Below are 25677 nucleotides of genomic sequence, written 5' to 3'. Positions count from 1 at the left end.
CCTGGGGAGCAGTTCCATCCAGATTGCATTGTGGAGAGAGTTAAACATCCGGTGAGTGTCATGGTGTGGTCTGTAATCTCGGCAAAGGGTATGGGACGCTTATACATCGTGGAAGGGACAATGAGACAGGACCAGTATAAGCGAGTACTTGAAACTCGGCTACTGCCCCAGCTCAAAGAATGGTTCCCTGGTGAAAAAAATTACATTTTTATGCACGATTCTGCACCGTGCCACAAAGCCAGGAGTGTAACTTCATATCTGATCAAAGAAAATATTGCAGTTCTGCCCTGGCCGGGAAACTCACCTGACATGAACCCTATAGAGAGCATGTGGGAGTTAACCAAACGGGAGATCGCCAAAGATGTTATCACCACGAAGCGGCAGTTGATTGAAGCTCTTATTAGAGAATGGCATCATAACCCTAACTTAAAACACAACGCAGGAGTTTGTATTCAGAGCATGCCCCGACGCGTAGAAGCTGTAATTGCAGCAAAGGGTGGCATCACTAAATATTAAAATTAGTCATATTATGTTTTTTAAAAAATTTTGCGAAAAAAATAAATGGTTTTACTAACAAAACTTAATGTTTTTGTGACCCTAATTTCTCAATCTCTTATACAAAAAATAAATGCAAGCCTTAAAGCCAACAAATTGCAAAAAAAATCAGTAAAACTAAAAAATTAAGAAATCTTTTACTGTCCCTAATAATTTGGCCACCCACTGTATATATATATATATATATATATATATATATATATATATATATATATATATATATATATATATATATATATATACGTAAACAACGGTTTCATAGTCTCGGTCTATCATCGCTGTCTGATCTCTGGATTTTTCCATATCTTCCTATCTACCACAGTTCTTGATCATGGAAGAGAAATTTTGAATTTCAAGATATATACAGTTGTGTAAAGTCAAAATTATAGTTTTAGTATTTTACGTAATTAATTTTACTTAGGTTGCTGGTAAGCTGGAGATACGAGTAGTGCCAAAAGAGCAAGTGAACAAAGATAAAGTTCTGAGGCCGCAAAACTTGGCTTCGAAACCCCCCATACAGAATGGTAATTCCGAAATAGCTGCCGAACATAATAACGACGTCCAAACAACTAATAAAGAGTCCCCACAGAAGCCAAAGATGGAAAGGACCAAGAGCATCTTGAAGCAGAGCAGCAAAGAGAGGAGCGATCCCCAAGAGTTGTCCAGTCCCAAAAAGGAAAATATTTCATTTGCTCCGGACGTTTTAGGTAAGACTTTTTTTTTATTTTATGAATATTTTACTAATCCTTTCGTTAGGAAGGGTATCAACAATATATAAACAAATTAAAGAGCTAGATTTTTTTCTTTGTCCATGTTGTTCATACGTGCAAAGACAATTAAATTTAAACCTATTTATCGATTTCAAACAAACTTTCGATTTCCTAATCAGAATACCTCTCTGCTACGTCCTAAAAGCGTTTGGAATTCCAGAAGAAAAAAATTAGATAGATCAGAAGACAGAGAATAGAGTAAGGATATAAGGAAATATTGACGAAGGTGGGCTTAAATAAGTATGCAACACAGCTGTATCGAAATTTCTATTAAAGTAGGTAGCGATATCTCAAACCCTTTCCATATTTTTCTTCTTTAAGTGCAGTGTTTCAATCGATGGTTGGATATCACCATCACTATTTTTACTGTATCTACTGCTGCTCTGAAGAGTTCTATTGAACCGCATCTAAATTCCCTTAAATTTTTTTAACCATGACACTCTCGTTCCTACAACCCTTCCCCATCTTATCTTTCCCCATATTATCAATCTTAGCATTTGATATTGCTGTCTACTCATTCAAGTGTGCCAGATATTGTAACTTCTTATTTTTATTGTATTTATCATTTCGTACTCTTTGCCCATTTCTCTAAATACTTTCGTGTTTGTTTTCTTCTGTGTTCATGCTATGTCCTTCTGTAACACCACATTTCACTTTGTGTCCAGCTTTCAAGTCCATATTGTACTATCGAAAACACTAAACCTCTCCGAGTTCTTACTCTCAGTTCTAATCTTCTAACTCTTTATTGCCGATAATTGTTTTCATTTTTACAAACGCATTTCTTGATATTTTTATTCTGTCCCTTATTTCTATTGTTTGATCATCATTTTGTGAAATCCAGGTTCCCAGGTATTTGTATTTTTAACAATTTCTATCGGTACATCTTCCAAATATATGTTTGTTTATATATTTGTTTTCTTTGTTATTATCATACATTTAGTCTTTTTAAATTCATTTTTAGTCCATATTTTTCACAGAAACTACTTGTCTTGTTTAGTAGTAGTTAAAGTTGTTCAGCAGAGCTTGCCATAATTACGAAGTCATCTACATGTCTTATATTGTTAATAATTCTTCCGTTAATTATTAATCCTTCACTTTAGGATAGTAATCCTTATTCAAAAATGGATTTACTGTATACATTGAATAGTAATGGATCCCAGCCTAACTTCTCTCCTGATTTCAATTTCTGAAGTGGGTTCGTTATCTATTACAATTTGTGCTCTTTGGTTCCAATAAAGATTTGTTATTATTCTTAAATTTTTTTTCCTTAGAATTTGGACTAATTTTTCATGTCTTACTTTGTCAAATGCTTTTTCAAAATCAACGTAATAAACTGCACATCCACATTCATATCCATGGATCTTTGAGCTGACATTAAAAGCAAATATGCTCTCTGGTTCCTAGTCCGTTTCTGAACACAAACTTACTCTATCATCTATTCCTTCTCCCAGTTTTTTATTTATACGATATAGCATGAATTCACTTTTTCTCAGGGGATTTTAGGGTTTTTGTTACAAGCAATTTATAAACATGGATAAATATGTGTTTTTTTATTGAAGGTTAAAACTCAACTCTCTCTCTTCAGTCTTCAAAAATATCTAACAAACTAATGTATGTGTTTGATCTAAGTTTTTGTATCAGATAACAAACTCTCCTTAAATCATCTAAACACATTAGACCACTTGACTAGTTCTAGAGGGTACGGTTTGTTACAACGACCGTTTATTATTTTCAAAGGATAATTTGAGAACATCATGACTTATTAATGATATTTTTCTATTATCACTGAAGTCTGTGGCACTGAATTTTTAGGAATGGCGCAAAAGGTGGAGAGTAACCATTGTTTCGATATATGTCATGTTTTGTATATTGTGTTAAACAAGTCTACTATAATGTCTGAGGTTTTATTATTTATGCATCTTAAGCTTTCTACTTGGATTTGGTCTGAAACATTTTTGCTGTGTTTTAATGCCATTTAAATGTCCTCTTTTAATATTTTTAAAACTACTCCATCTTCTCCTTCTACTTCCATCTGTTCTAAAGGTAAACTTTTATTTTATTTTATTTATTTTTGAATATTTCTAACAGGCATGGGATAACAACACGAAATTTGGTAAGTGGTGTTTTTTTGGGACTAAAAACCTAAATTCCCCACCAAAAATTATGTATTACCCAGAGGGCGCCACATACTTCTTTCATCGCTCATTTAATATGTTCAATTTTTTTATTCCCCACTCTGCATACTTATGAATCTAAACTGTGATTCTCTTAATATTTTTACTTAAAAAAGATAAGAACTTAAACTTAATATTGCATCGTAGACTTAAAATGCGTTTATCTCGAAAACGGTTGAGTTTAGCGAGATGAATGTAGTATATCTTTTTTAAGTAAAAATACTAGGAGAATAAAAGTTTTGATTCAAAAAGTATGTAGAGTGGGAGATAAAAAAAATTTAACGTATTAAATAAGCACTGCAAGACGTACGTGACGCTTTCTGGGCAACACATAATTTTTGGTAGGGAATTTAGCTTAAATCGACCTATTTTAACCTCAGGAATCTAAGGTTAGGCTATGGTCCATTCGTTACCAAACACCCTGTATAATTCAAAGTCAAAGACTGACTTTGAATTGAACTTATACCCAAATAAAGAAATAAGAAGCAAAGCAGCGAGAATACAAACATCACACTGAGTCAAAACAACAAATCAGGTGTTAATCTATAATACAAGAAATAGAAGAAGGTGAGGCAGACCAGCATGGGAATGGAGAGAAGAAATCAAAAGAATAATGTAAGATAGAGCCAAAAATAAGGGTAATGGAAGCCGGGCGAGGTAGGGATAGAAATGCGAGATACGGCAGAAGTTGCAGAACCCTCGTACACACACATACAGACACACACATTCAGGACCAGTGATCAATACACGAGATAAGCTTTGGCAAAGGGTAGTGGATGCTGCTAACGAGATTAGAAGATTGAATCCGAATCTTTTTCTCGAATAAATTTTATAAAGAGATGTCAAAAATGTATGGAAGTAAATGAAGGACATTTTGATCATTTGATTTATCGGGTTTGAGTAAATGGGTTTATATCGAAAACGGTTGAATTTTCGAGCAGATTGCGAAGGGGAGAAATTATTTTATTGCAAATCCTACCTATAGCTTTACACAAATTTGAAATTAATACTTATGGCTTCATGTAGTTAACAGGATAACTTGTTGATGGCTTCAGATGCTGGTTGTATGGAGCTGAGTGAGTAGATTTCAAGTTGGTGGAGATGCCGTGATCGAACTCGTTGAAGTTTTAAGCATCTATTGAGTTATGCATGGTATCTGCTATGCTGCTTTAGTTGTCATCTCATGTGTGATGCACCACTAGGCTTCAAAATATTCCACCTTATAAGGGGAGACAGGAAAATTTTATTTATTAGAAACCTTGTGTTTGCCATAGAAAAAACATTTTTTTTGAAAGGACATAACTGATGGCAAGGATAATTAAATGAATATAACTATTAACAAAATAAATTAGTTAAAATTATTTAAATAAATATCCTATACGTATATCCCGCACATACGTATTTAAAAGTTGGAAATACAGTATGGCTTCGAGATTAAGTTACGTATAAAACAAAGTTAAAAAGAGGAAATTATAAAAAGACAGATATGTAAAAAAAAAGGTCAACTACAAATATGAATTGAAATATGAATTGAAATAGACGAAGGATATTATAAAAACAAGTTCACCTTCCAAGTGAAGCCCAAACTGACACAACAGAACGAATTTACCAATTGACAAATATATTTTGTCGACTTAGTCGAGGTAGGGCATATATTTTCTATATATGTCTATGGCATAGAATATAGTGCAGTAGATATGGGGTCTTAAATTGGAATAGAATTTAAATAAGTGAAAATTAAAATTTAATAATAAAGATTATGACAGAATATTTAGTAAATAGAAAGTTGAGCGCCAGATATTTTTAGAAGAAAAATAGTAAAACAAACGAAAAAGTTAACAAACGAATAAAATCAAAAGAAATTGAAATAAAATACTTGTTGTAAGAAAAATAACAAACATGTGATATAATGTTACACACTTCAGCAAGTTTTCTTAACTACATTTTTATCAATAAATTGAAAACATGTTATAAAAGTTGCAATGATATTTAAATTATTTTTATATTTCCAGATATTAAATGCGACGATGTCGAAAGTAGTAAACCAGTGGAAAGCATTGCGGTGGAGGTTCAGACTGCAGAAGATTGTGAGACGCAATGTAATTTACAAAAGAATGTAGAACTAGAAACTAGAAACCCAAATAGCAGTTCTGTGGAGACTGGAGTCTCTCCTAAGACTAGTGATAAAATAATTGGTAAGATATTTTCTAAATTTTTTACGTATTTTTCGTATGTATACTTCTCATTGCAATATTAAGATAAATATTTACTATTGTCTTTTATTACCATGCTGTCAAATGACGTCTAGCCTAACCAAGGCTGGATTAGGTTAGATTAGGCTATTAATATTTTCCGATATACTCGTCATCATCAACCTGTATGCGTCCACTGCTGGACATAGGTCTCCTTCAGCTTTTTCCATCAGTCTCTGTCTTGTGCGGCGTGCATCCAGTTATTGTTAACATGCTTCAGGTCGTCAGTCCATCTAGTTGGTGAGCGCCCTCTGCTCCGTATTGCTTCTTGTCTTGGTCTCCACTCGACAATACGTTTTGTCCATCGGCTGTCTGATAATCTGGCGACGTGTCCTTTCAATTCCATTTTAGCGACGCGACTTTTTCGATGACGTCTGTTGTTTTTGTTCTACGACGTATTTCTTCGTTTGGGATTCGGTCTCTAAGAGAGACACCCAACATCTGGCGCTCCATAGCCTTCTGAGTTACGCGAATCTTAGTCACTACCTTTTTTATAAGTGTTAATGGTCTTCTTCACCTATAAAATGAAATACGTGTCCTGATTTAAGAGTAATTTGGACTTCTCCTCTTCGTTTTATTTCGCTGACGCCAATGATGTCTTATTTTATTGTTTTTAGCTCTGCCTCCAGTTCCATCATCTTCTGGTCTGATATAAGGGTTCTAACATTGTGTGAAGTAATATGCATTTGTCGTTCTTTGTAGTAGCCTGATTTTTTCCGAAGGATTCTTAACACCCTCTGCTCAAAATCTGTTGCAACCGCTACCTTGGTTGGAGGTGTTGGAGCCGCCGGAGACTGAGAGCCGTTCAGTAGTTTCGTCTCTCATGGAAAATAACTTTTGAGGTTTAGGGTTTTTTAACCTATTAAAACGCCACGCTTGGCTAGTTCGTGTTGGCGAGTTGGTTTGGAAGTGGTGGGAGGAAAGAGTGGAGATGGGAATGCTTTGGGTTTGGACATGGTTTCCCCGGGGATGGGAGGCTGGAGAAATCCATGAGCTCGCGTGGGCAGCTGTGCTATTCCTGAAGTAGATCTATCCCCTGCCGGGATCGCAGAGAAGTATCCACACGCTACCCATGAGATATACTTATATAGTGTTTCTATTAAATTCATTGAGCTACTTAAACGTTTTTTTTTAAATCGTTTCAATTATGGAAATATTAAACTGTGGCAGAAAAAAGGGTTAACGGAAAAAAAATTTAACTGTAGTTCAGAAAGAGCGATCTTAAACTATTATTGTTAAGTAGATATTATTATTTTTAGCTTTTGAATATGCAATTGTAGTCTATATTTTTTTATAACTCATCCGGTGTAATCTCAACATATACATAATCGAGTTATCGAAAAATTAGTACTTATATTTCACGTTTAACGTTTTGTCGCAATTTCATACGCAGGATGCAAGGAGTCACTTTCAGCTCATAGCATATAAAATACTATTTCTGTTCTTAGGTACTGAAGTACCCGCGGCGAAAGCAGAAGGCGAGTCCAGCAGTACCGAGACCGACCACAAAGTGCCGAAAGAAGCATCTCATCAAGACAGTTTAGAAGGCTACCGAAAAAAGAATATCCACCGGAAGTCCAGCATAAATTTGGATCAAGGTGATCCTTTGTGTCGTAGCAATTCTCTCAAAGCCGTTTCCAAACCCTTAGAGGCTGTGAAAAATAACTTGGTAGACTCTAAGTCGTCGGAGAGCAGTTCGAGCACTCAGTGTCGAAAACAAGATGGTGACGACAAAGGAGAGAACAAAGATCGGGTGAGATGTTCGCAGGGATATGATCTCGGGACGAATACAAACAATGTTACGTTTGTGTCCACTACTAGCATTCCAGAGCAGAGGTAAGAGTAACTAAAAATACCTAAGTTGTTTGTTTGTCCAATCTTTCACTATTACAGTCTACTGTAGCGTCCTTGGACTTTTCACAATGCATCGTTTCAAACTTACATAGCTTCTATGTATCGTTGTTGTTCAATGCGATGAAAATATTATTCATTAGTTTTGTAACAAAACAGTTAGTTCCCCTTTTTTATGAATTTTGTGTCACATTTTTTAAAAGATGTCATAAAATTTTGTATGCTCTACTGTACTGTACGGATCAGGTCATATTCTTCTGATAGTAAAGCTCAAACTTACAGCATACAGCAAACGCGGAGAGAAAAGAAACCTAGAAATAAGAAATAAGGAAGATGTTCTCCGAGAAGTAGAAAAAAACATGCCCCTATTTTTAATGGTACAAACCAAGATATATGGGAAGCTGGCAAACATTTTCTAACACCAATACCAATAAATCCTTTAAAAACAAACAATTCTGTGACAATCAGCCACACTGGATTACAGACTAAACATTTCAAATCATTGAGTACACACAGAAAGTAAAAAAAATAATATGGGAAACCTCAACAAAGAAATAAAACGAAGATGTAACACTGACAAACAACAATATGACAGAAATAGCAAAGACGTGGATATAATACTGCCAGAATCTATATTTCATGGATGGCATTCTGGATTTTGCCTGCTTCGTACATGATCTTAACGTTCCCGGGGCATGTTTTACAAAAAAATTTTAAGATTTTTTAGGCGTGTTTTTTCATTTTATTTGGGGTTTCGCCTGCTAACGACCTGGGAGGTACCATAGTTTTGTTGTTGTTGATTTTCTGTTGTATCTTGCACTCCGATATACACGATCAGTAGTTTTCACGTTCAAAGTGACCATTGAATCTAAGGTAAAGTAACCGATAAATTTATTTATAGAGAGAAAAGATCCATCGGTTCCATCGCGAATGGGCTTAGCCCGGGAATGGATGAACAGTCTGAGTATTACGACGCTACCGAAAATCCAATAATTAAAGACAAACGCCAAGAGCAGGATGATGAAGACAGTGGCGTTGACAACGCTAGCCAAATATTAAGGGAGACTTCGGTAAGTCGATTTTTCGCTAATATTATGATGAAATTGGGCTAATATAGTGGGAGGTATGTTAAATATCTGTATATATTATAACTAATCGTTTATTACAGAATGAGAGAAAATAAAGATCATTTTATCAACTTTAGATTTTATTATCAGTTAAAGAGTCAAATAATCTAGATGTATATAGTCCAATTTAAAATCAAATGTGGCTCTTCTTAAATTATCGTATAGATTTTAAAACCAAAGGCGACTGGTTTAACTTGACTGGTATTTTTTTAATTTCTGAGGCAGTAATAGTAAGATAGATAATATTTAGTATATTTTGTACATTTTTGGCAATATTTCACAGTTTGTTACCATAATCATGTATTATTCAATATATTTTCATAATCAAACTTAACTAAACATTATCTAATTTAATTATATGAAATAATAATCTGAAGATCTTTTAGTAATAACTAGAGGAGGTCGGTATATGAATTAATAATAAACGGGATTACGAGAGTAAGGTGAAAAGTTCTTAAAAGGATTTGTTATATCAGTAGATAATTTTGATTTAAGGTTCATTCTGTTCATTGTAAGTTGCTTTCAGGATCATACGCGAACGAATCTGGCGCTGACATAAGCGTAGCTTAAGGTGCTTTGCGTCGTTAACTCTTTCGGAAACAAAGTGGTGATGTCATGACTCTCACATGACACTCAGTTTTATGTACGTTATTAACCCTTCGTTAGTATTCGGGGGTATCTTATACCCCAGTCATAGATCCTTGGTTAGCTGTTATTTGACCTTGTTCCGGATGGTCCGCATATGCTCAGTACCTTCAAATAAAACGTAGTCGGATGCGATGACGATCATGATGTAGTCAATGTTCTTTTCCCATCAATTGTGTGTTACAATTAAAAAAAACTCAGGTGGGGCAGGATGCCTTAATAACACTATATGGCGAACCCGACATATTAACACTGAGATGAAGTCGAGAATTTATAAAGCCCAATAATGACATATGCATCAGAAACAAGACCCGACACAGCCCCAACACAAAGACTACTGGAAACGGCAGAGATGAGAGTACAAAGAAGAATGACAGAAAATACTTTGAGAGATCGAAAGAGGAGTGAAGTCATTAAAAGAAAATCTAATGTACAGTGTATAAACGAATGGACACTAAACAGAAAAAAGAATGGAATAACTACATAAGCATAATTGGGGAAACCTGTGAAGAAATAAATCACCAATCAGTAGAAGAAGTATCGGACGATCGCGTAAAAAATGGAATGGAAAAGAATTGCTTATAAAGTGGAAGAAGAAGAATAAGAACTAAAATAACTATTATACCTTCTTAGAACAAACAAGCTTACGTTTGTGAATCGGGGGCTGATAATAAATCAGTTGGCAAAGGGGAAATTCCGTCGTTCGAAATAACGAACAGTAAAACTCAGACACAACATGAAGAAGTAAGCATAGAGGAAGAAGAGGATACAACTTTGGAACCAATAAATCATGAAGAACCTTTTTTTCTTGACACAATTAATGTTAGATGGTCCATAAAGTATATCCACAATAATAGCACAATTATGACACAATTAGCCATCATTCCGGGGTAAAAGTAAATGCATGAAACGCACGAATAATTTTTGAGTCTTGGTCTTTCTTTTCACGAACGAGATGTTGAATGGTATTACACAACACACAAATGTAAAACCACGGTCATATGATACTGCACACAAATATTTGCTGAAACCAATGGATGTTTGAAGTACACAAAATGGACGAAGCCGGGGAGGAGGGGGTTCTTCAGACATTTCGACTAGTACACAAACAAAAATAAAATTGGAGAGAAGAAAAAGAAAAAAATATAAGATTATTCTTCTTCTTCACGTGCCATGTCAGAATTATCCGACGTTGGCGATATAAAACAAAGAAAACATATGATAAACAATTTGCCAAAAAGGGCACCACTTTGTCTCTTCTGTAAGTGACAAAGAAAACTTTTAAAACCAAAATACATATATAAACAAGAAACACTCACACCTTGTATGTTCGTTCAGAAAACCTGTTAGTATTTATTTATAAGGGATCCAAGCGAAAATATAATTAGAGAAATCAAAAATACTGTTATTACATAAAAGCTATATTTATTATTACCTGAAACATAGAGTTTACTGGGCATACTAATTTATATCTTACAAAATGTACAAAAATTGTACAAAAATGTAAATTACAAGTTAATACCTTCGTACATATTTATATAATGTTAAATATTAATTTCTCCCAATGACTTAATCAACTGATAAAAATATTTGTGTTAGAGATGATCTCAACAAGAAAGACTATTTAAAAAATGATATGTAGAATTTTTGGTTTTTACAATCTACATAAAAATTTAGTATTGCATATAAAACAATGGTTATTAAAACACGCAAAAAATACTTTGTACACTCCCAATATACCCTCCCAAAAAAAGACTAACACTGCTACATAACAAAGGTAAAAACTCACAGTGACTTGTGGGCTTTACTTTTGATTTACATCCTGCTATTTTATTGACTGCATACTAGCACTAACACTACTGCCCAAAGATACAATTGATCTCCAAAAATAAAGATGTTTTCAAACACTCAAACAATAAATAGACGCCCATACGGCGAAAAGCCGGTACTGCCTCACTTAGCGGACAGCTACGTGACCCCTAAGATCTCAAGCGGGAATTAAAATGGGAATCTATGTCACCAGTACCGCTTGAGTGGTACTTTGCCAAAAGGCTAGACCACCACTCTTGTTAATAAATTCATGAAGCTATCAATTTGATTAAACAAACACTTCTCTAACTCCAAAACCTAATTCTTAAAGCTTTAAATATAAACATGTGAGATATACACAGAAACGATTTCGCAAGGTAATTTGAAAATAAATATTTAACTTTTGTTCTTGGAAGTTCTCTACTCTATCCAATGAGCAGAGAACGTGAGTTCTTTGAAATCGTAAAAGTGTAACATTGAATGATCTCGGACATGTTATTAGGAACAACATATAAGATTTTCTGCAGCTCCTAATCGAGTTTATGATTGATGGCAAATACGGACCAGGACGAAGACAGTGCTCTTGTTTAAAAACATACGAGATCGGACAGGCTTGGGCTCGAACTATTTGCTGGGAAAGACCCAAAACAGAGAAGAATTTGCCAGAACTGTTGCCGATCTTTAATAGGAGAAGTCACTCAAAGAAGAAGAAAAACATGCCGACGGCAAAAAATTAAGAAAGTTTCTTGTAGTAAAATATTTTTTAATCTCAGTTTTGAGAATATTTGTTTATCTTGTGGTGGATATTAAATATGCTAATACTGCTAATCTTTATATGGACATGTTTTATATTGTGGGTACACACAATAAAGATTATTTTATTTATTACTTGATATATTGATTACAAATGTTATAACCCCAAGATAATTCGCCAAAAAAAGATACATATCATTCTTTTAACAACAAAATTTTATTCAAGCAAAACATAATACTACAAGAATTGTTGAAAATTTTGTCATCTCTCAATCATTGTCATTTGTAATCTCAAGTCTAAATACATACTAGCTCTTCTCACACATTTCACACATTTTCTGAGTTTTTCATGCAACATATATAGACGCAAATAATGTGTTCTTTTTTTGTGGTCTAGATACTCTAGGAAGCGTGTTGCTGTTTCTATGAAATGATTGTAAAAACAAATTTGTGATATATTCGGTCTAAAGCTTTTCAAAAATTTGAGCAGGTGTGCCATTGTATGGTGAATCAAAACACCAGCTATTTTTTTATCAAAAGTGAAGTCTTAATATTTTCTATGCAATTTTTTTATGAATATCCTCATTTCCCAAATATACATCCTCTAAATAGTCGTATATTTTTATAAAAAATATATGCTACTGTTGGTAACATATCGAAATATGGAGTAAAAGAAATAGCAGAATTTGTAAAAGTAAAAGAAGAAATCGGCAATAAGAGTATACCCACATTAATGAGTTAATAGTAGGTCAGAGACAAATCATGTATAGTTAAATTCATAAGCACAGAAAGATCAGCATTTGATATCAATCAGAAGGTACCAACTCTCAAAATTTCACTCAAAATATGGCTAATGCCTATACAAGATCTAGGCCAAGCAAGTAAAATGTCAAATTGGTGTTTCCACCCACAGGTATTACAGGTTAAGATCATTAATAAATTTTATTTTAAATTTTTTTTAAAAACTATTTCTGGCTTGGAAATCGGCACGTCAAAACAAATATAAAATGTAATTTTCATTTCAGTCAATTGTGGTTTAATCCCATATAAAATAATATATAACTTAAACGTGTCACAAGAAACAATTCCAAAATCACTTACTTTTATTTTCATGTTTTTACAAAGTATTTACGAAGTATTTTCCATTTTATTTTGAAAAGTGTTCCCATGTGCAACTTCTAAGAAATATTTAAATATTTGTCAACACTACAAGAATTACAAAATCAGGAGCAACGATAGTTTCTTGCTGACGGTAAAGAACTGTGTTATCAGCTATATTTTCTACTTTTGCCTACAAATACATAACTAAATCTCTAGTGCTAGTTACGTTACAGATTATAACAAAAAGTTAAAGTTTGATTATGAAATTGTATTAGTATACATTAGTATATATTAGTTACAAACACTTTTATCTGAAAATAACCAAAATGCCAAAATAATAATTTTCAATAAAAATTCAGAAAGCATAATTTTCATCATCACTTGTTACTTGAAGCAGGTCTAGCAGTTGGCAGCAGACCATCATGCTGCTGGAAGTTGCGACCCGTATTACGTTTCGACGAACCAAGTGAGTCGCCTGCGGAATATATTTGCAGAGTGTTTATTCGATGAGGGGTTATGACAGCTGTATATAATTATCATTCATACCACAATTAGGTCTGCATTGTCATTCATTTTGTGTATGTTTTGTAAATAGCTCTTTGCTAGTTGACGCTGTGTTTGCTATAAGTGTGGTATTGGTTTAACTCTTATTGTTATTATTTGGATTATACGTTCATTAGAAATGAACTGATCAATCCATACAATTCTCGTATAAAGAGTATAAGTGAGGGCGAAATGAACATTCTTCGCCAAGTAGTGAAAAATAATCTTTTTATTTTTAATTACACTTTTTGAACAAGTAATTTTTAGGCTATCTTGATGTGAATAGTGTTAAAGTAGCTCCCGGACAAGGCAGCGACAAATCTTAGAGTATTTTCGACAGGAGCTCGTTTGGATCGAATTTTGTGGTTCATGTGTACTTACTAATGAGTTTCACGACGCTAAACGGATGGAAACCTTCCTTTCACAAAATCCAATCAATATTGCCAAATATCAGAGTGGACTCTTTTAAGTGGCCAACCCTGTATATATATTCTCTGTTGTTTTTACTAAAAGTAGTAGTATTCCTCTCTCAGGTAGGTCCTAAGACTTATGTTCAAAAAGTGGAGTCATTTTTTTGCTGTGAAGGGACAGAATACTTATATACTTATCGATTTTTGATGAATTTCTGTAGCAATGAACCAACTAAAACGACAAAGCAATATTTTAAGTTGTGTTTGATCTAATTCAAATTGATATTTACTTATGCAGGACGTGTTACATATGGGTTAGGACGTTAACTTCTGACTTTTCCTTATTGTTTGTTTATGGTTGTGTAAAAAACACTAATACGAGTATAACAGTAAAAATAACAGCTAATTTCATACTATAACTTATTTTTAACTTAATATCAATTTGCATGTTAACAAAAATTTAAAAAAAGTGGAGTTCATTTGAAATCTGCCGTTGCATAACACTGAATCTAAATAAGCCATTCATGTACTGATCGTTTGTCTATAACTTACGAGAAAACGAATTATTTCAAATAAAAGTAAACGTTTAAGCTCTTTGTTTAACAATACATCATGGAGTGGTCCAAAATAATTGTTTCAGCTCTGCTTTTTAACTCGACATAATGTCATAACCTCTTATCGCTTAAACGCTCTGATATTTTTATATTAAAGTCTTCAGAAGGTATTACCTTCTTTTTGCTTGCTGTAGTCTCAGAGCTTTTAATGCTAGTTTATAATATTTCAAACTTATAATTAATTTTATGGTCTAGAATGCGTTAAGAAGACGTTGTGTTGACTATATTCACCTCTCACAGCTGAAGAGGCAGCACAGACCACAAGCTAGCTGTACTGATGTTGTTTATGCTTTTGTTTATGTTTAAAATTATCAAAAAAATCGATGGTCGTATATTCTTACACATGATTTTTGTTGTGGTCGGTACCAGTTAAAATAAAGTTGGTATTCTAGAAGATAAAACAAAGAATGAGCTTTTAGGATACGGCTAGAAGAGGATAAGACTTTCTCTTTGACAGTTTTCTGTATTTAAATATTATTTTATGAAATTAAGGAAACCCCTACAAGCATGCCGAAGAGGTACCGACATTTCTTTACACTTTACGTCTCTCAAAAAATACAACGAGATGATGACTATTTTTCGTTCGTTCCAGGTAAGTCCTGCGATGGAGGGTCGACTCTCAAAAATTCCAGTAGCTGTTAGTGGTCAACGTTTAGCCAAATGCATGTCTTGGTCGGGCGACTTGACGCCAGGACTGCGACGACGTAGGCAAAACGATAAATACGTCACGGATCCCAGCCAGCTTAAGCTTAGATTCAAAAGGCATTCTAGTAGTGGTAGGTATATACATTGGAGGTATTTGTAGGAATTTAAGAAGAAATTTGTTTTCTATTTACTAATATGCCATCCCTTACTTGCACACAAAGCGACGCTCACTTTTAGCTTTTCTAATTAGCATAATATTTTATCTTTTTTTACTTAAATTGTGTCTGTCTATCTCTCTCAGACTATCTGTGTCTGTCTCTCTGTCTGTCCGTCTGCCTGCTGACTATGTGTCTATTTGTCGGTATGTATATGTGCTGCCTGTATGTCTGTCTGATTGTCTGACTTTTTCTGTCTGACAAGTATTTTAAAGTACTGTTAACTATATTGATTATTAAGTTGGTGACATCGAAAACTTGTATGGTTATCAGACGTCACACATAACGTCCAATAATATAACTACAAAAATGGGTAAGTCAACTTACGCGAAAAAACTTTTTACCAAAGCATTGAAAAACAACTTATCGGAATAATATAATGATATATTGATGACACAATATTAGGTAATAACATCCAAGAACTGCAACACACAATAGATCGTACATTCTATTCGGGATTTATAGGCCGTGGTCTGGAATTATTTCTTCCTTTTTTGATAATGACGTCTGCACTGCGACAGTCATTATCAAAGACAATCCGATCGTTTCCGTCACTTTCGATATTCCTCGATTATCTGCGATATTTAAAACCTGTCGTATCTGTCGGTTGATTTTAATTGGTATAGGAATTTTCGGGGGAGGATTTTTATTACATAGTGTTAAGAGCCTTATCCTATTTTTCTTTATGAAGACTGAAGAAGAGTGAGTTACCTGTAGTAGAGGGGGAAGGGAAAGTCAGATAGATTTTGTGCTGTGTAGAAGTCACCTAAAAGAGGTTACCAACTGGAAGGTGATAAAGGATGAGTGTGTAGCTGGTCAACATCGACCGGTGATAGTGGATATGGAGATAAAGGTGAGGCGGAAAGGAAAGCACCTAGGATACCAGAAAGTGGTGGAAGTTAAGGGATAAAGAATTGGCAATAGTCTAGGAGTAGAGTGCTGGAAGAGCTTGAGGAAATCTGTAATACTGTAAATGACTAGACATTAGAAACAATTACGTATAGCTAAGTATAGCTAGTATACCAAGCTAAGGTGACACAAGAATTTATAATATTTCAAGAACCGGAAAAGGAATGTAACCTAGGAGATAGATGGGCGGAATTTAAAAAAATGTTATTGGTAACGGCAAAGGAAGTACTAGGAATGATTATATTGAGAAAAGGGGGAAATAGGATAAAATGGTGGAACAAGAAAATAAAAACACAAGTTAAAAAGAAGAAAGAATCATGGAAAGACTATATGAACAGAAAACGAGAAGGACAAAAGAAAATACCATGAAATCAGAGACAAAGTGAAAAAAATTGATGAGGAAGGCAAAGACGGGAAGTTAAAGACAATTCGAAAAAGAATTAAACTTGGGTTGTAGGGAAAATAATGGAACAAAATCAAAATACTAAGAGGTAAGAAAGGAAAACAAGTTTTAGCGCTAAAACACGACTCTAATAATCTAAAAATAAAACAAAAGATATACTAAAATTTTACATAAACATTAGACACAAAAATTTGAACTGAGGAGTATGACGGAAAAATAGGGAAGATGTGTATGACGGCTAGGAAGTATCTGAACCAATTAGTACGGAAGCATTGGAAGAAGCAATAAAAAAAGCTAGTGGAAGTGACAATATTGACCCGGAGTTAGTACAGTATATTGGGCCAATAGAAAAGAAATGGTTACTAAATATCCTGCAAGAACCATGGCATAAAATACGATACTAAAAGGGTGTGAAGTAAATCTGTTTCTTCCGATCCATATAAAAAGGTGTTAAAACCGAATGCAAAAATTATAGAGCTATTTACCTGTCATCTGATGTTTTTTAATTATATATCAGAATTATAAATAATAAACTGCGAAATATAGTGTACAACAGATTGGAAGAGGAACAAGCACCTTTCAGAAAAGGTAGACGAACAACAGATAATATTTTTTTAAGAGAGACTATATGGAATTGTCTAGAGCAACTGCAAGAACCGAGGCACACAATACAAATAATCAAGAGGATCTATAAAACATTTAGAGGACATACATATACAGACGTATAAAGATACAAATGAATGAAGAAAAATCGAATGAATTTCATATGAAAAAAAAACAAAACAAGGAGATAGCCTTAGTTCTCTACTCCTCAACATGGCATTAGATAGGATAAAAGAACATGAAGAAAAAAACTAAATTAGTTTAAACCAATGCGGGATACAGAAATTTGGTGCCCATTATAATAGAGGGGCCTTTATACGCGGACGATATCATACTGATGGCAAATACAGCAGAGAAACTACAGAGAATTCTAAAGATATGGATCGAAAAAATGAAGATGGAAATGAATAAAGAAAAAACCAAAATATTGATAATAAACAAACAAATAACAGTAGAAAACGAAAATAATAAAATCTACTGCAAAAGACAGATGATAGAAAAATGGATATTGAGATAACGGACTAATGAAGAAACTACTAAACACCGGCCTTCCCACCTCGTTTGTCAGATTACTCCACTCGTATGTCTCTGAACGCAAAAACACGGTAAAGGTCAATGGTCAATTGGCAACACCCTTCACCCCTACAACAGCAGTGCCACAAGGTTCCCTCTTGGCACCCATACTTTACACAATTTACAACAATGACTTTTTTAAGCCACGAAATACAAATACGAATACACAGATCACACTGCTCTCGTAACAACATCTCGAGATGCAGATGTCCTCACCAGCTTCGCTCAAAATCACCTAATCCATGTCGATCGGTTGTGCGGGACGTGGAAAGTAATGTCAAATCCTATTAAAACCCAACGCATACTCTTCAGACACCCCAACCTTAGCTGCCACGTTATACACAATATTGAAGATAGAATTGACCTGAGGCTATGGGGGACCGACTCCAACTTCGAGATCAGATTGAGTACCTAGGTGTGGTGTTTACTAAAACACTAAACTGGAAACAAGATCTGATTAAAACCCGTAACAGGGCTAGAGGAGTCGCCTGCTCAACGCTGGATGTGGAAAATTCGGACGGACGCATACACGTACACTGCTTCACACGTACAAAACATATATCGGGCCCTTGATTGAGTACAAGGCTAAAACTACCTGCTTATCTTTTGGCAATGTATTCATCAGACACCCTAAACACAAACCACCCTTCCTCCGTACAAAATTGCTGACCTCTTCCAGCAACGGCAGAAAAATACAGCAACATCCTGGAGGCAACTTCCCCTTTTTACCGATTAAATAGATCAATAGGGAACTTCTAGAGCTTTGCGCACGGACAGTGAGGAATCGGTTTTCTGTGCTTTCCCGATCCCATTGCAATTATACCTGTCTATCAGGAGAATACAGCCACAGCTGCCCTCAACGCGAAATAACTCTTAATATCCATTAATATATTTAATTCAGTCACACTCATAAAAATTAAAAAATATTAATTTCTGAAAATAACCGTTTTCAGAAATACCCTTTCTGCTATAAACACCCTCATAAGACGACCTCCTGCTCAAGACACCGAAACAACTACCACCCAATATCAGTGACCAACGACACATCTAGTACCATCACCCAAAGAATCACACCACGTCCTAAAGAGGTGACAAAAGCCACCTAACACAGGACTCATACGCACACACCCAACCCAAGAACACAACAATCCAAGCGACAATGAGCGCTGTTGAGATAGCATATAGAACAAAGGAAGCGAACCAAATATATTATGTCACAAGCAAAACTTTACCAAGGAAAAACTAGATAGGGAGAAATACTAAATTACATGTGGAAGGTATCGCCAAACCAGTAATACTAAACGTAAGTGAAACATAGTTAAGACAACCTAAGCCTGACAGTAAGATAAAAGCAACAGAAATAAAGTACCTCAGAGAAATAAGAACTGAATTAGAACAGCAACCCATAATAAATACTACGCAGAATAAGCAGCTAATTTGGTACGCACAAATTTACAGATTGGAAGAGAGTAGACTGGTCAAAAGGATATACGAAGTAAGAACAAGAAACAGAAAGAAAGGAATAAGACCAAGGAAACCATGTTCCCAACAAATACTTAAAATAGGCAGGAAATTAAAATAGGCAGGAAAGCAGAAAAAACCTTGAGAGAAATGAAATAATTGATTAGGGACTGAAAGGGGTGGAAACAATAGATAAAGAGTTAAGAAAACTTATCACCGGCGCCTCCCAGGGGGAATAAGATATCACCAGCTAAAAGAAGAAGAATTGTCCTGTAATAAACTAAGTTTTTTGAACTTTTCGAGAAGCGTTTTAGATGTCTTAAATTTATAAATAAAATATTTGCCTATGTTACCGATTAAAATCAGTAACATAGATCAAATAACATAGCTGGATAAGCAAAGAATTCGGATTTCAGATCAACACCGGAAAAACAAAAATAATGATCGTAGACAGAGCAAATCATAATCTACCGCACATACACCAAGTGGTGAATTTCGAAGTGGTAGACAGATTTGTATACTTGGGCTCCTTGATAACCAACAATGACGATTGCTCCTCAGAAATCAAGCGTAGACTAGCAATGGCCCGAACCGCAACAGCCAAACTGATTAAAATATGGAAAGACCGAACAATAACAAGGAATACTAAGCTCGGGTTGGTCAATGTCCTTATTTTTCCCATTGCTACATATGCAGCTGTAATCTAAACAAAATGCGCAAAGAGTTTAAGCCAAGAATAAGGAGCTGTAAGGATGTACAAGAAAACATACTAAATGATACGGCCTCAATCCCAAACAGATGGGTTGAATTTTTCGATGCAAAATTTAATGGCCACCATATCGAAGAAGCAGATAACACGTTAGCAAATCGAAATGATTGGAATCCTTTTAACCCAAACGAAAGACCACCTACCATCGAAAACGTTGCCCAAGCCATTAAAAAGCTTAAAAATAATGAATCACCAGGAATTGATCAAATTTGCAGTGAGCTCTAGAAGAATGGTGGTGATGCCCTACTACAGACACTGCATAAGCTTTTACTTCTTGTTTGGCATAATGAGACCATGCCTTATGAATGGTCTCAAGGCGTGATATGCCCGTTACATAAAAAAGGTGACCAGCTCCAGTGTGACAACTATAGAGGTATAACCCTGTTAACAACTGCTTACAAAATACTAGCAAATATTCTCTACGAAAGGCTGCAAGTTTACACAGTGGGCATAGTTGGTAAATATCAAGCTGGATTCACTCCAGAAAAATCAACAATTGACCAGATTCATTCAATAAGACAGATTCTCGAGAAAACATTAGAATTCAATATTGAAACCCATCACCTATTCGTCGACTTCAAGGCCGCATACGACAGTGTCAAGAGAACAGTGCTATACCAATCAATGCATGAGTTTGGTATACCAAAGAAACTTATCCGACTAACGAGAATGACAATGTCTAACTTAGAAGCCACTGTTAGAATACAAGGAGAGAATTCTAGATCCTTTGAGATAAACGATGGACTCAGACAAGGGGATGCTCTGGCTTGCCTCCTATTTAATATTGCCTTAGAAAAGGCAGTCCGAGATACACGAATTAGGGACGGCGGTACTATTTACAATAGATCGATACAAGTCTTAGCATATGCTGATGACATTGACATAATAGGGCGTAGCAAGCGAGATGCTGAGCAATATCTCCTAGAATTGGAAACAGCGGCGAAACAGGTCGGTCTAGTCATCAACGAAGACAAAACCAAGTACATGTTGGTTACAAAGGATCCGATAGCAAATGAGGAACGAGAAACAATCTTTGGAAGTCATACATTTGGACGTGTTGACAACTTCACATACCTTGGGTCGCTATTGACTGCTACCAATAAAACAAGCGAAGAAATCAAAAGACGAATAAATCTTACAAATAGGGCATACTATGGACTCCAAAAGCATTTCCACTCAAGAAACATTCAAAGAAGAACTAAAATTATTATATACAAAACATTGCTGAGGCCGGTCCTCACATATGGAGCAGAAACATGGACTCTAACTCAGAAAGATAAAAGACTTTTGGGAATATTTGAGCGTAAAATACTCCGCAAAATATGTGGAGCTATAAACGACCAAGGGCAGTGGCGCAGAAGATATAATTTTGAATTGTATCAGCTCTTTGATGAGCCAGATGTCATAACGTTCATTAAAACACAGCGACTTAGATGGGCTGGACACATAATACGAATGCCAGAAAATACGATTGCTAAAAAGCTAACCACAGGAACACCTGTAGGAAGAAGAAGCAAAGGCCGACCGCGAATTAGGTGGTTAGATGGAGTTGAAACCGACTTACGGATATTAAAAATCAGAAGATGGCAACATGTTGCCAGAAACCGAACAGAATGGAGACGAATCTTAGAGCAGGCCAAGATCCACAGAGGATTGTCGAGCCAAAGATGATGATGACATATGCAGCTGAAACATGCACACTCAAAAAAATCGATAGGAATAAGATCGAAGCCTTCGAAATGTGGGTCTTAAGAAGAATTCTACACGTGTCCTGGACAGAAAATAGAACCAACCTGTCAATTCTGGAAGAGCATGATATAAAAAACAGGCTATTAAAAAAAGTAAAACGAGCATACCTAATTTACTTCGGCTACATAGCTAGAAGAACGGGGACTATGGAACTATTGGTAGTAGAAGGAAAGGTAGATGGCCGAAGACCAAGGGGAAGATCTCCAACACGATGGGCAGACCAAATGAACTCTGGTGGTAAAATCCCTACATGAAACTGTCCATATGGCACAGGAACGCAGCCAATAGAGACAGCAAGCCAATAATATTTAGAGTGTCACCACGCTCTGACAAGGGCTCAAGGAATAAGGAGGAGGAGGCCAAATTAAATTACTTCTACTATACCAGCTAGTGACGCTTCTAGGTCAATCTATCAGTTTTTGAATTATTGTAAGTCGCCGCCAGTGTCAAATAAAGATTTTTCCATCATAATGAGTTAACCGAAGAAGAAATTTATATATTATCTCGGTTTTTCTATATACTATTATTTGGTTTTTTCATTATACATTTTTTCACAGTTGCTAAAAATATAGTTTCTTTGTAAGGTACTAATTGATTATTATCGTAAACGTATCCATTTAAATCTAAAAAAACAGTACAAAAAAATTAACGAACATATAATATATACGTCAAAAAACAAGTAACGTGATTAGCCTATTCATAATACTTCTAGTAAATAAAAAAATGTTGATTTACGATGGTGATAATGAAATATTTTAAATACGATTAAAGACAATTACAGGTTCTTGGAAAAAGAGATTATTTCTAATATTTATTCATTTTTATATCCCAATGGCTTTACAGTATTTGCAGAATTAAAATGTCACGCTGTCATATGGCCCCTGCCCTGATATTTACACGTTGTTGCCATGAAGGCGCCAGTTCTTACTGTGTGCTTTGTAAACAGTAACACAAGTAGAGACTTTCTGCTAATTTATAAAATATGGTATTTTTGTGAATGTAGAAAACTCAATTAAATCAATATTTTACCATATTGAGGATACTTAATAAATGCAGAAATCGAGTCATATTTCAGTGTCACGTGGTTTTTCCTTTCCTCCAGTTTTTCTCTTCTTAGTATATGCTCTTTAATTTCCTTGAGGCTAATATGGTGTTGGGTGGGGTTTGTTCAAAAACACTGGAATTCGAAATCAAAACATATATGCAGCTAAAATTTAAATACGACTGAATTTTTACCAAGACCAAAAAGGTCAATGTAACCTTCAAATAACATTTCACTAATGTTTCGCCGGGTTCTTTATGTAGCCATCATTTAGTCTGGAATATTCTCGTGATTTCAAAAAGATTCTAGAATCTTCTTACTCTTCTTAGAGTATGTGGTCATTTCATCGTTCCAGTTACCGCTGTCACAGCGATATCAAATATTCAACACATGTCTTGGAATGTCACGGTTTACGTTAGTTCGAGGCAATTGTTACATTGCCCTCTCCTTTAAACTGGCGTCCCTCTCAATCCTCTGTCTTCTCGATACAGGATCTTCCAATGCAAATGTACAATCTTTACTGTCGATCTGATATGGTATACAACATCGTTAGTAGCTTGGGACACTCTCTGTTATAACGTATTGGCTGCCTTATATAACCAAACTAAGATTTCTCCCTTGCAGTTGTCTCGTATGTCATATCACGCCTTCATCCGGTCGCTTTCTATTCTTAAATGTTCTCGGACCTTCTAATACACTATAAAATAGGTTTTTGATATAGCTATCGTTGAATTCTTGAAGGATTTTAGATGAATGTCTATAACCAAAAGTCCTTATTTAATCTTCAAACAATTAAAAAAAACCAATATTTCCAACTTCTTATTGGACAAATACACACAAGTTGGAAAGGTTTTTAAAAACCCCCGCCCGTTGTGACGTCAGAGCTTAGATAGTCCATTAAAACAAATGTTTATTATTTATTTTTAAAATGTTTTTTGGTAGTTTTTAAAGTAGTAAAAATAGTATTTACAAATGGAAAGTTTTTAATAAAAATTACTGAATGTACAGTCCCATTACTCATGATTTGTAAATTAGTCTTTACAAATTGAACCTTTTATTCAAAATTAATGACCCATTATTCATGACTATTCTTTTTTTTTTTTCAATTAGAGAAGTCTCTAACAGTAAGTTTATTTCAGCTATTGATAATGAGTGGTAGGAATTTTAATGTTGTATGTTTCCGATAATGACTCTAAAAATATTCCTAAGCTCAGATATTCGACTATACAAGGATTGGTCTTATCAAGGTTTTGTATAATTGACATCTGGTTTTTCTCTTAATGTTAACAGGTCTTATATGTTAATTAGTTTGTTATATTTCCTGTTTGCAATTTGTATCCTTCTGTTAATATCTTGCCTGACATTGTCTGCGGTGACTAATGAGCCTAGATACCTACGCATTTTTTTCACGCTTTCAATGTTATAATCTTCTATAGTTATCGCTGCAAATATTTTTAATCCAGTTGATTTGTCACCATTCATTCATTTGGTTTTCATTTTATTAATTATCAGGCCACTATTTTGTGTCGATCTTTCTATCAAATTAAATACTTTTATGTAAATGCTGTGCGTCTAGCTTTTTGCAATCGACATCATCTGCAACTGTATAAATTTGTACATTTCTTATCTCTTCCATTGACTTCTGACTCTCTGATTATTCTCTCTAATGTTATATTAAACAAAATACATGAGTAGGCATATCCTTATAGTAGCCTGCCTGTAGAAACCGCATTGTCATCTTCCAACTATTTGTTCATTTGTTTTATATATTATTGTCATATGTTGTTTATATATTTGGCAGTACTTTATAAACTGTTTTCTTCAACTTAATTGCCGGATAGTTTTTGCATTAAAGTTAAAGAAATTAATTGAAAACAAAAACAAAAATTTGTTATTGGATCATCACTGTTGATAATATACAGTTGTTACTGAAATTTGAATTAACAAATGAGACATACTTCTTGTTTTTGTTTTCTTTTAATTTTTCCTATATTGGGTCAAACTTTAATAGTTGATTGATTTTTTGATAGTTTGTATATTTAAATTTCACTTTAAAATTAAGTTCACAATTTAACCTACACATGACAACTTAGTCATTTTCAGTTTAATATGTAATATAGAGCTCGCATTGAATTTACTTCCGCCCTCCAGACATTTTTGGCACAGCTGATTTTCCTCGTTTCAACGAGTCAGCCATTGGTATACCAAGCACTTTTTAAATTTGATTTTTACAATTTTAAAAGAGTTTTCACCCGTATAACAGAGGCATTGGCCTTCTAAATGTGTTTTTTTGTCGAAAATCAATCTTCCATGAGGTATTAGTAACTTAAAAGACGTAAGTAATAAGAATCATCCTGAAGTACTTCACACCCAAGAGAGCGGCACCAACACAAACAAAAATCAAAGTCGAACAACTAAATACGGAATCCACTAAATACTTATACAGAAAAAGACTATCAGAGAAGATCACTGGGAATGAAATATTAGACGATAACATCGAGGAAAGCTGGGAAAAACTCAAAAATAACATAATTAACACCATAATTAACAAGAAAAAAGACAACACCATGGTTTAGAGAGGAAGTGAAGATAAAATGTGAAGAAAATAAGAAAGCCCTTTTACAATACAGAACACAACAAACAAACAGGCATATAACCACTATAAATTAATCAGAAATGAAAGAGATACTTTAGTTAGACAAAT

The 25677-nt window shown here is 34.6% G+C and overlaps 1 protein-coding gene across 5 annotated transcripts in view; it reads left to right on the top strand.

The window, feature by feature from the left end:
• The window catches only part of Asator (tau-tubulin kinase asator), a 163409-nt gene that overhangs the window by 130401 nt on the left and 7331 nt on the right, over positions 1-25677 (top strand). For all 5 annotated transcript variants that reach the window (XM_072525681.1, XM_072525680.1, XM_072525682.1 and 2 more), the window contains exons 12-16: positions 977-1262; positions 5512-5694; positions 7200-7587; positions 8504-8672; positions 15197-15380. In XM_072525681.1, coding sequence (XP_072381782.1) covers positions 977-1262; positions 5512-5694; positions 7200-7587; positions 8504-8672; positions 15197-15380 — 1210 coding nt within the window. The remainder of the gene's footprint in view (positions 1-976; positions 1263-5511; positions 5695-7199; positions 7588-8503; positions 8673-15196; positions 15381-25677) is intronic.

This window comes from Diabrotica undecimpunctata, chromosome 3 (genome assembly GCF_040954645.1).
Source record: "Diabrotica undecimpunctata isolate CICGRU chromosome 3, icDiaUnde3, whole genome shotgun sequence".
Classification (NCBI taxonomy): domain Eukaryota; kingdom Metazoa; phylum Arthropoda; class Insecta; order Coleoptera; family Chrysomelidae; genus Diabrotica; species Diabrotica undecimpunctata.
The sequence above is the reverse complement of the archived record's forward strand: the minus strand, read 5'-3'. Positions and strand labels throughout refer to the sequence as shown.